The sequence below is a fragment of the Panthera onca genome, chromosome Y, assembly GCF_046562875.1.
Source record: "Panthera onca isolate mPanOnc1 chromosome Y, mPanOnc1 haplotype 2, whole genome shotgun sequence".
Lineage (NCBI taxonomy): Eukaryota > Metazoa > Chordata > Mammalia > Carnivora > Felidae > Panthera > Panthera onca.
The window spans coordinates 19,314,957-19,328,139 of NC_138358.1; the positions used below are offsets into that span (position 1 = coordinate 19,314,957).

At 36.3% G+C, this 13,183-nt stretch overlaps 1 protein-coding gene across 1 annotated transcript in view; it reads right to left on the reverse strand.

Annotated features, from left to right (window-relative positions):
* LOC145715028 (cullin-4B-like) overlaps positions 1–13,183 on the reverse strand; it is an 88,389-nt gene that overhangs the window by 26,511 nt on the left and 48,695 nt on the right. The window contains exons 7-8 of the mRNA XM_081794615.1: positions 8,243–8,348; positions 7,998–8,170 (exon numbers count right to left, since the gene is read on the reverse strand). Of these exons, the coding sequence (XP_081650741.1) occupies positions 7,998–8,170; positions 8,243–8,348 (279 nt within the window). The remainder of the gene's footprint in view (positions 1–7,997; positions 8,171–8,242; positions 8,349–13,183) is intronic.

Sequence of the window (13,183 nt, forward strand, 5' to 3'; positions counted from 1 at the left end):
CTAGGATAGATAGAGCATAGGTGGTAACTTCCCTTGACATTGGCCAAAGCAACATTTTGCTAGATTTATCTCCTCTAGCAAGAGTAATATTATTATAAAGCCAAAACAAACTATTGGGACTACATGAAAAATTAAAATTTTTGCACACTGAAGGAAACCATCAACACAATGCAAAGGCAATGTACTGAACAGGAAAAGAGTCATGATATATCTGATAAGGTTTTAGTATCCAAAATATATGATGAAAACAGTAAAAAAGAAACGCAATTAAAAAATGGTCAAAGGAAATGAATAGGTATTTTTCCAAAGAAGACCTACAGAAGGCCAAGACTCATGAAAACATGCCCAAATCACCGATCATCTGGGAAATGCAAGCCAAAACCACCATAAAATATATTACACCTATCAGAAAAGACAGAAACAAAGACCAAAAATAAGTTATCAGTGAGATTATGTAGAAAAAGGAAATTTTGTACACTGTTGGTTGGAATATGATTTGGTACAGCCACTGTAAAAAAAAAAGCATGGACGTGCCTTTACAGGTTAAAATATTAATTCCGTATGATTTAGTATTTCTACTATAGGGTATTTATCCAAAGGAGGAAAAAAAAAAACCACTAATTCAAAAAGATACGTGCATTCCTATGTTTACTGCAGCATGATTTACAATAGCAAGATATGGAGGTAACTTAAGTGTCCACTGATAGATGAATGAATAAGAAATATGTGGTGTGTGTATGTATATAAACATGTATTCAGCCATATAAAAGGATGAGTTCTTGCCATTATCAACAGGGATGGAACTAGAGGATATTATGCTAAGTATCATAAGTCACACTGAGAAAGGCAAATGTCACATGATTTTACTCACAGGTGAAATCTAAAAATCAAATGCATTAAAAAGCAAAAAGCCAGAATCAAACCTATAAATTCCACAGAGAATTCAAGGTTGCAAGAGGGTGGAGAATGGGTAGGATGGGCAAACTGGGTGAAAGGGAGCAGGACACACAGGTGTCCAGTTGTGGAATGAATAATTCATAAGAATGAAAGACACAGCAGAAGTAACACAGTCAAAGCCACTGTAATGGCATTGTATGATGTCAAATAATACCTATACTTGTGGTGAACACAGCATAATATACGGAGTTGCAGAATTACTGAGTTGTAATTCTGAAACTAAAGTAATACTGTGTCAATTATATTCAAATTTAAAAGTAATTAAAGAATTAAATACTTACGATTAAATGGGAGATGAAAGACTTGTATACTAAGCACTAGAAAAACTCACAAAAGACATTTATAATAAATAGACATCCTGTGTCTCTGAAAAGTTAGACTTATTATTAAGATGTCCACACTACCCACAGCAACCTTCAGATTCAAAGCAATCTCTAGCAAAATCAAAATGTCACGTCTTACAGAAAGAGAAAAAAAGCCTATTAAAAGGTATTTGAAACCACAAAGACCCAGAATATTTAAGAAATATTAAGAACACCTAGGGGCTCCCGGGTGGCTCAGTTGGTTGGATGCTGGACTTCAGCTGAGGTCATGATCTTGCAGTTTGTGGGTTCTAGCCCTGTACTGGCCTCTGTGCTGACAGCTCAGAGCCAGAAGCCTGCTTCAGATTCTGTGTCCCCCTCTCTCTCTGCCCTACCCCTGCTCTGTCTCTCTCTGTCTTTCAAAAATGAATAAACATAAAAATTTTTAAAAATAAAAAGAACACCGAGATAACACTATGATTCTCCCTGATCAAAACATACTAAAAACTACTCTAATCAAAATAGTAGGATACTGGAATTTGAGGATTAAACTTAGGAACTCCCTGGGCTTGCACCATGGGTTAACAAGGCATAAAGAATTACAAAGCCATAACATGATCACACCCAACCTTGGGTAAACAAGATTAGGACCTGAGGATAGAGCAGGGGTGGGTAAAGGCCCCCAGAACAGAGAGGGGGCAAAGGCTCCCAATACAAAGTTATATGAGTTAAACAAGATTAAGCATTCAGGGTAAAAGTGTCCCCCAATTTAGTACTACAGCAGAGAGCTGCTTTCATAGGAAAGAAGGACCAAATTGGGTAAACAGGTATACGGGGCTACAGATTCCTGCTATGCTGGTTAAGCTGCCCAAAGTGGAGCTGGTTAGCAAAAGAAAAGGTGCCTTGTTAACCCTGAGGTTGCATGCTCTATCTGTCTTATCCCCTAGGCTAGCTAAGATAAACAGACATGGTACCTCCTGTCTGCCATTAACATCCATCTGCCTGGCGCCATGATTTTGTTTTATACTGACCCAAACCCAAACACCGATATCTTCAAAAACCCCTTCTCCTCATGCCATGAGTTTATGTTCACAGATTCACTCTCTCTTTCTGCGTGTCCATCACTTTTGTAAGCTTTCTGATAATAATAAATACGGGGCAAGGACCCTTATTCGGGGATCTTGTCATTTCCTGGACATTAGCCATCTCTACTTTTCATCCTGAATCTGCTCTACTGCTGGCCAAGAGAGAACTTCAGACTTACGAGTCTACAACACTGGAATAAAAAGAGATATATGCCAACAGAATAAAACTGACAGACCATTAAATACCCTAAAACACAAGACTATGCCAGGAGGCCAAGAAAACACAGTGGGGAAAAGGGATCTCTTCCATAACTGTTGGGAATACGGGACATCCATCTATAACAGAATAAAACTGGACCCTTAGCTCAAGTCATACACAAAATGAATTAAAATTAAAGATGTGACACACAAAACAATAAAATGTTGATAAGGACAGATGGGGTGGGGGATACCTGGGTAGTACAGGTGGTTGAAAGTCTGACTCGACTTCAGCTCAGGTCATGTTCCCATGAAATAAAAAAATAGTTTTAGTTATGCAAGATGAATGAGTCCTACATATTAAATATAGAGCAATGTTAAATATACTTAACAACTGTTGTATGACATGCTTGAGATTTACTGAGAGTGTAATTTAATATTCTTACCACTAAAATCACACACACAAAAAAGTTAACATATGAGAGAGATTTAAGGATATGTCAAATTAGCCTTATTATGGCAATTATTCCACAATGTCTATTTATGTCAAAACATCAAGTGTACAGCACGAATCATACAAGTTTTAACTGTCAACTGTACCTTAGTAAAAATGGAGAAACAAGAAATAAAGAAATGTACCACTTTCATAAGCATCAAAAGTAAAAACAACAGTTATGAGTTAAACTAGTGGAGTATTGGTAAAAGACACCCACTGAACTACAAAATATTGCTAAAAGAAATACATATGACAGACATAAATGGAAATCCATCCCATATTCATCAACTAGGTGAATATTGTTAAGGTATCAATAATACCTAATCCATCTCCAGATACTTTGTAATGCCTATCAAAATTCTAAATCAAATTTTTGCAGATGCAGAAATAAGAAACGATTTTAAAATCATGTGATTTTAAAAGTAAAATGAATAATGAAAAAAGAACAAAGAAGAAAAGAACAAGGAAGAAAACAATGGATGACCCCCATTGTGATTTTACACAATATTACAAAAGCTATAGTAATACAAATAGTATGGTAAAAGGGCAGAGAAACATAGACAATGAAATAGAAACAGAAGATGAAAGAAAACATACTTGCATATATGGTCAAATGATCTTGAACAATACTGAACACCCCTCAATGTATAAAGGATACAAGTGTGTTCAACAAGAAAAAACAAACAAACCGTTCAGTGAAACCAGGATCTTATTCTCTGAGAAGATAAACAAAATGGATCAATATCTAACCAGACCCATAAAAAAAAGCACTCAAATTAACAAAACCACAAACAACAAAGGAGAAATAATAACCAACACCACAGAAACAACTGGAAGACCATATTATGAAAAATCATATGCCAACAAATTAGACACTGTAGAAATAACTGATAAATTATGAGAAACGTAAAATGCCAAAACTGAAAATAGGATGAAATAGAAAATTTGATCAAACTGATTACTATCAATGAAATTACTCAATAATCTAAAAACTCTCAACAAACAAAATTCCAGAACAAGATGGTTTCATAAGTGAATTCTATCAAAACAGAAGGATAATACCACTTCTTCTCAAACTATTCCATAAAATAGAAATGGAAGGAAACTTTCCCAATTCACTCTATTAAGGCCAGCATTACCCTGAATCCAAAACCAAAGAAAGACAACACAAAGAGAACTACAGGCCAATATCCCTGGTGGACATGGATGCAACAATTCTCAACCAAATAACAGCAAACAAAATTCAATAATACATAAAAAATCATTCACTATGATCAAGTTAAATACATTCCCAGGATGAAGGATAGTTTGATATTCCCGTATCAATCAAGGGAATATGTTACACTAACAAGAGAAAATATAAAACCATACGATCATTTCAACAGATGAAGAAAAAGCATTCTCAAAGTACAACATTCATTCATGATAGAAACCCTCAACAACATAGCTTTAGAGAGAACATATAAAGGTCACCTATGAAACCTGTAACAAACTTCATACTCAATGGGGAAAAACTGAGAGTTGAGGAACAAGACAGGGATAACCCACTCTTACCACTTTTATTCAAATTAGTACTTAGAAGTCCTAGCCACATCAATCAGACAACAACAACAACAAAAACAAAAGGCATACAAATTGGTAAAGAAGGAAAACTTTCACTATTTGCATATGACATGAGGTACTGTATACAGAAAACCCTAAAATCTCCATGAAAAAAACTACTAAAACCGATAAATGAATTCAGTAAAGTTGCAGGATACAAAATCAACCTACAGAAAAGGCTGCATTTAAATACATTAAAAACGAAGTCACAGAAAGAGAAATTTAAGAAAATACTCCCACTTACAATTGCAGGAAAAATAATTAAGTCCCTAGGAATGAACCTGACCAAAGAGGTGAAGGACCTGTACTCTGAAAACACAAAACACTTATGAAAGAAACTGAAGATGACACAAAGAAACGGAAAAACATCCCATACTCATAGATTGCAAGAAGAAATATTGTTAAAATCCTAAACAACCAAAACCAAAACCTAAACAATGTAAATGCATTACATTTAATGCAACCCTTATCAAAATACCAAGAGCATTTTTCATAGGACTGAAACCAATGATCCTAAAATCTATATGGAGCACAAAAGACCCCAAATACGTGAAGCAATCTCGAAAAAGAAGAACGAAGTTGGAGGTATCACAATTCCAGATTTTAAGTTATATTATAAAAGTGTAATAATCAATACAGCAAGGAAATTACATAAAAGTAGAAAGAACAGAACAAAAAGAAACAGAGCAAAAAGAACAGAAAACCCAGAAATAAAACCATACATACATTAATATTCAACAAAGGAAGCAAGAATATGTAAAGTCTCTTCAATACATACTGATGGAAAAACTGGTCAGGGACATGAAAAAGAATTAAAATGAACCACTTTCTTACCCAAGACACAAAAATACATTCAAAATGAATTAAAGACCTAAAAATGAGACTTGAAACCATAAAAATCATAGAGAGAGCATGGGCTTTCCAGAGAGGTTTCCTATGTCAAGGGAAAACAAACAACAAACAAACAAACAAACAAACAAACTATAGGGACTACATCAAAATAAAAACCTTCTGCATACCAAAGAAAACAATTAACAAATTACAAGACAATGTACTCAATGGCACAATAACATCACTGCAGATGACATAACTGATAATGGGTTAGTATTCACAACATGTAAAGAACTGATACAACTCAGCATCCAGAAAATAATCCAATTTAAAAATAGGCAGAAACCTTGGACAGATATTTCTCCTAAGAGGACATCCATATGGCCAACAGACACGTGAAAAGATGCTCAGTATCATAGATCATCAAGAGAAATACAAATCGAAACTACAATGATATATCACCTCAAAACAGTCAATGGCTAAAATAAAAAAAAAAAAAACAACAACAGAAGAAAAAGCAGGTGCTGATAAAGATGCAGAGAAAGGGGAATTCTCTTACACTGGTGTAGCTACTTTGGAACACAGTAAGGAGATACCTCAGAAAGTCAAAAGTAGAACTACCCTATAATGCACCAATTTGGTACTTACCCCAAAATGCCAAAACACTAGCTCAAAGGGATACGTGCAGCCCTGTTTTTTGAAGCATTATTTGCAAAAGCCAAATTAAGGAAGTCACCCAAGTGTCCAGGGAAGCATAAAGAAGATGTGATACACGCACACAACCAGAAATCCTAAAAAAGAATAAAATCTTGCCATTTGCAACATGGATGGAGCTAGACAAATCCTGTATGATTTCACTCATTTGTGAAATTTGAGAAATAAAACAAACAAGTTAAAGAAAAAAAGCAAGAAACAGACTCTTAACTCTAGAGAACACACTGATGGTTTCCAGAGGACGGGTGGGTGCCTGTGGGAATCGGATATATAGGTGTTGGGAATTAAGGAGGGCATCTGGAAGAGCACTGGGTGTTGTGTGGAAGGGCTGACTTACTATACCGTCTACGTGAAACTAATATTCTAACGTATGTCAGCTACAACGGGATTAAAAGTTAAAATTTAATAAAAAATGGTTCAATAGATATTCACATGCAAAAGAATGAAAGTGGACATTTAACTCACACAAAAATTAAATTTAATTAAAACCAGAAAACAAAACAAAACAAAGAAGACAAATACACAAACAGAAACTCCTCAAAGGAAACAGGAAAAAAGCTTCAAGAGACTGGATTTGACAAAAAGCACGGGTAAAAGCAAAACAGACAAATGTTACTACATTAAACTTTTTTGTGCATCACGGGATAAAATCAAGAGTTGAAAAGCATGCTACAGAATGAGAAAATATTTGTAAATCATATACATATAAGTCATTAATATCTCAGAGGTATAAATAATTCCCAAAATTAAACAACAAAAATATTAAATAACTCAAATTAAAAAAAAAGGCAAAGTGCTTGAATACACATTTTTTCCAATATTGATATACGAACGGCCATAATGCACATAAATAGTTGTTCAAACTTATAAATTCTCATAGAATGCAAATCAAAATGATAATATCACTTTTTTGTCCTAGCAGAATATCTACTATAAAAATATAAATACTAATACTAATACTAAGACGACGACTGCTACTACTACTAACAATAATAATAATATCAAGAGAGAAAATAAGTTTTGCCAAATATGTGGAGAAACTGGTATTCTTCTGCACTGGTGGTGGACTGTAAAACTTAGAAAATTCTATGGAATACAGTATACTGGTTCCCCAAAAGAAAATTAAAATAAAATGACTCTATGATCCAGCACACCCACTTCTGGCCAAATGTCCAAACAATTAAGAGCGGAGCCTCAGAGATACTTGTATCTCTGTACAGGCATGTACACTCATATTCACAGCATCATTATTCACAACAGCCAAGAGGTGGAAGCAACCCAATGATCATCAGTGAATGAATGGATAAACAAAATGTGACATATTCATGTAATGGAATATTCAGCTGTAAATGAAAAAAAATCCTTTTACTTGCTCTGTAGCTACGTATTTTAATGAAATTTGAGGACATTATGCTAAGTGAATTACGCCAGTCACAAAAAGACACATACTTGAAATACTTATGGCTCTTCTTATATAAAGTACCAAAATTAGTCATATTCAACTAAAATAAAATAAAAATGTTATTTACCAAGGCTGGGGTATGAAGAAAACAGAGTCTTGTTAAAACAAATTTTCTATTTTTTGAAATGAAAAAGTTCTGCATATCTGTTGCACACAGTGTAGATATATTTAACATTACTGAACCATACACTTCAAAATGCTCATGATGGTAAAATTTTATGTTTTTTACCAAAACACAAAAAACATATTATTCTAACTACTGAACCAAAAAAAAAAAAAAAAAAAAAAAAAAAAGACTTCTTAAAAGGCATCAGAAAATTAAAGTGACATTAAAGTGAGAAAAAAAGTACCGTTTCTTTCATCTGGATTTCACTGATCTTTATCTTGAAGAGTTTGTGTTTGAATTCCTCATTACAAAAAAATACATCACCATCTTCCACATCTCTGCCCTTGGGACTTTTGATAAGAACTCTAGCTCTGCCACAAGCTAATGATTGTAGAGTTCTTCTAAGTTCTCTATCCTCTGAATGAGAAAAAAAAAATGTTTAGCATTTTTATTACAGCACAGAGTTAAACAATTACAATCAATACTTACCTACTCCAGTAGCCACCTTAATTTCTTCTAAGCTGAACCGATTTCCTTCATTAAACATCAACAGCACCAATGTTTGGAAAAGGGTTACCTGGAGTTCTTTTTTGCCCTGTTAAAAGCAACATTCTATTAATTTCTTATAGAAAAATACCAATTTAATGATGATGTAGGTATGATTTTAGCTACCTAAAATCCTCGCTATTTATTATATTAAAATATTAATAGTAATTGAAACTTGAGTCCTGTTGAGGTCAAAATAGAGCTAAAAGTGGCAGACATTAACAGAAAAAAACAGCATTGGCTGTTTCCACAATAAATAAACATACTTTCCACTTTAGAACTAACAATACATTAGATACTTAAAACCCAGAAAAAATATTTGTGTTATCACCACTCATAATCAAGGTACTAAAAGTGGGTAAACAATTTCCCAGATGCTTCTTTCAGTCACTATTCACTGACAGTAACAATAAAGATTACAAAATTGTTCTCCTATTTGAGACCATTCCAAATATTAACTTTAAATTAATTAAATGTTAAAGGTGAAATCTGAAGTTTCAAGCATAAGGGGAAAACTCCATGACACTGGTCTTGACAACAACTTTTTGGATATGATACCAAAATATATGATTTGGCGTTTACGAACCCAAAGGATGAACACAGAGGAAGGGAAGGAAAAATAAGATCAAAACAGACAGGGAGACAAACCGTAAATACAGTTCTCTTAAATACACAGAACAAACTGAGGGTTTGTTTGTTGGGGGCAGTAGGGTGGGGGCATGGGCTAACTAGATGATGGATGGGCATTAAAGGTGGCAACTGTCAGGGTGAGCTATGGGTGTTATACGTAAGTGATCATTCACTGAATTCTACTCCTGAAACCAATACTATGCTATTTTAACTAACTTGAATTAAAATAAATTTCAGAAATAAATAAACAAAAAACAAACATATCATAGACCAGATCATAATGGAAGTTTTTGTGCAGGAAAGTAAATAAATTCATTCATTCTTCATTTCAAGAAAATAAAAGGTAACCTATAGAATGGCAGGAAATACTTGCAAACCCATCTATCTAATAAGGAGTAATATACAAATACATACAGTACTCATAACTACTCAACAGGAAAAAAAAATCCAAAATAAATCCAAATGAAAATAGGCATAGGGCCTGGATAGTCATTCTTCCAAAGAAGCTATGTGAATGACCAACTACATGAAAACTGTATAAAACATCATTAGTTAGGGAAATAGAAAATCCAAAAGGGAAGTTCCTCATAAAATTAAAAATGGAACTAACATGCAATTCAGCAATTTTACTTCTAAGGATATAGTTGAAAGAAAAAAATAAAATCACTACCTCAGAGAAATATGTGCACCTGCTGTTTTGCAGGACTGTTTACAGTAGCCATGACATGGAAACAACTTAAGTGTCAATGAACAGAAAAATGTATAGAGAAAATGTGATAGATTAGCTTACACAGACAGGTAAGATAGGTATGACAGACACACAGGTTAAGATCAGTATAGAGATATATAAACAGAGTTTAAAAAAATAATAATACAGAAACAATGGAATATTATTTATCAATAAAAAAGAGAGAATTACGCCATTTCTGACAACAAAGATGGATCTTGACAGCGTAACTGTAAGTGAAATAAGATACAGAAAAACAAACACCATCCCATGGAAAGGGAGAACTACAGACCAATTTCCCTGGTAAATATAAATGCAAAAATTCCCAAGATACTAGAAAACCAAATCCAACAACAGATTTAAAAAATTATTCACCACTAGCAAGTGAATTTATTCCTGGGCTGCAGGATTGGTTCCATACTCACAAATCAAGCAACGTGATAAAACATACTAATAAAAGGAATGACAGGAACAACATGATCCTTTAAGTAGGTGCAGAAAAAGCATCTGACAAAATACAACACCCTTTTTTGACAAAAAAAAAACCCTTAAGAAAGTAAAAATAAAAGGAACACATATCAACATCATAAAAGACTAATATCCTCAATGGGGAAAACGAGACCTTTTCCCCTACAGTCAAGACCATGACAAGAATGTCCAGTCTCACTACTGCTGTTCAACACTGGGTTGGAAGTCCTAGCCTCATCAATCAGACAACAGAAAGAAATAAAAAGCATCAAAATCAGCAAGGAAGAACTCAAACCTTCACTCGTCTACTCTACATGGAAAAATCCAAAAGACTCCACCAAAAAACTGTTAGAAATGATACATGAATTCAGCAAAGCTGTAAGATATAAAATCAATGGACAGAAATCAATGGCATTACCACACACCGATAATGAAGCAGCAGAAAGAAAAATAAAGGAATGCCATTTATAATTGCACTAAAAACCATAAAATACCTAGGAATAAAATTAACTGAAGAGGTACAAGATCTGAATCTTTAAAACTATAGAAACTTTATGAAAGAAATTAAAGAAGACACAAAGAAATGGAAAAGGGTTCCATGCTCATGGATTGGAAGAAAAAATGCTATTAAAACATCAATTCTATCCAAAGCAATCTACATATTCATAGAAGTCCCTATTGAAGTAGTATCAGCACACTTCACAGAGCTATAACAAACAATTCTAAAATTTGTCTGGAACCAGGAAAGACTTCAAACAGCCAAAGTAATGTAAAAAAAATAAAGCTAAAGCTGGAGGCATCACAATTCTGGACATCAAGCTTTATTACAAAGTTGTAATTGTCAAGATAGTATGGTCCTGGCACAAAACCAGACACACAGATCAATGGAACAAAACAGAGAGCCCAGATGGAAGAACTGGAAGATGGTGATGTAGGAGGACACTGGGCTTACCTCGACCTGCTGATCACTTAGACTCCACCCACATCTGCTAAAATAACCCAGAAAACCACCAGAAGTCTAGCAGAATGGACTCTCTAGAGCCAAGTGTAGACAAGAGGCCCACGGAAAAGGGTAGGAAGGGCAGAGAGGCGGTGCGCGCTACACGGACTGGTGGGAAGGAGCCAGGGCAGTGGAGGGCAGCCCGCCTGGCAAGGTGAATCCACGAGTCTGGATTACAAAAGCGGAGGGGCTGGACTACGTGAGTTCTGACAGCCAGTGGCACTTAACATCTGGAATGTTAAAAGTCAACAGCTCTGCTCTCGGAGAGCAGGGAGGGTGAGAGGACACTGGGAGGGAGAGTTGTTGAGCCCCGGAAGACAGAGCTCAGCTCGGCCTGGGAACAAAGGGTGCTGGCAAGCGCCATCTGCCTCTCCCCCCCCCCCCCCCCCGAGCTGAAATCCCAAAGGGAACCCAGTTCCTGTCACCGAACTTGCTTGCACCTGGCAAATGCCCAACACTGTGCTTTGGTGGATCCATCCCTCCAACGGGTCTGCCTGCCTGCCTCCCTCCCAGTGCTGCAAGGCCCCTCCCGCAGGAGACCACTGACAGCAAAGCGAGCTAAGCCTGCCCCTCCTGCCCCATGCACCTTGCGGATCCACCCCGGCTAATACACCAGATCCCACTGAAGCAGCACCACAAACCTGGCGTGTGCAAGTAGCCCCGACAGGGGCCACTCCACTCCACAGTGAGTCCTGCCCCTGGGAGAGGGGAAGATAAGGTACACACCAGTCTGACTGTGGCCCCTGGCGGTGGGCTGAGGTCAGACATCCGGTCTGACTGCGGCCCCGCCCACCAACACAAGTTACTCCACACAGCACACAGGGGAAGTGCCCTGCAGTTCTGTGCCAGTCCCGGGACTATCCAAAATGACAAAACGGAAGAACTCTCTTCAAAGGACTCCAGGAAGTAACGACAGCTAACGAATTTATCAAAACCAATTTAAGCTATATAAGTGAACAAGAATTTAGAGTAATAGTCATAAAATTAATCACTGGGCTTGAAAACAGCATAGACGACAGCAGAGAATCTATTGCTACAGAGATCAAGGGACTAAGAAATAGTCAGGAGGAGCTAAAAAATGCTCTAAATGAGGTGCAAAATACAATGGAGGCGACCACAGCTCGGATTGAAGAGGCAGAGGGGAGAATAGGTGCATTAGAAGATAAAATTATGGAAAAAGAGGAAGCTGAGAAAAAGAGAGAGAAAAAAACCCAGGAGTATGAGGGGAGACTTAGAGAACTAAGTGATGCTATCAAACGTACCAATATCCATATAATAGGAATTCCAGAAGAGGAAGAGAGAGGAAAGAGGCTGAAGATGTACTTGCACAAATCACAGCTGAGAACTTCCCTTATCTGGGGAAAGAAAAAGGCACTGAAATCCAAGAGGCACAGAGAACTCTCTCCAGATGTAGCTTGAATCGATCTTTTGCACAACCTACCATAGCGAAACTGGCAAATGCAAGGGTAAACAGAAAATTCTGAGTGCAGCTAGGGATAAACTCTCTCTAACATATAAAGGGAGACCCATAAGACTAGTAGCAGACTTAGCTACTGAAACTTGGAAGGTCAGAAAGGAATGACAGGAAATCTGCAATGTGATGCAGAGACAAAATATGCCCTCGAGAATCCGTTATCAAGCAAGTCTGTCATTCAGAATAGAAGGAGAGAGAAAGGCTTTCCCAAACAAACAAAAACTGAACGAATTCATCACCACTAAACCAGCCCTACAAGAGAGCCTAAGGGGGATTCTGTAAGTGAAATGTTGCAACGACCACAAAGTACCAGAGACATCACTACAAGCATGAGACTACAGACATCACAATGACTCTAAACCCCTATCTTTCTATAGTAACACTGAATGTAAATGGACTAAATGCTCCACACAAAAGTCATAGGGTATCAGAATGGATAAAAAAAAAAAAAAGACCCATCTATTTGCTGTCTACAAGAGACTCATTTTAGGCCTGAGGACACCTTCAGATTGAAATGAGACTGAAAGATGGAGAACTAGCCTAGTACCAGAAGTCAAAAGAAAGGTGGAGTAGCCACACTTATAT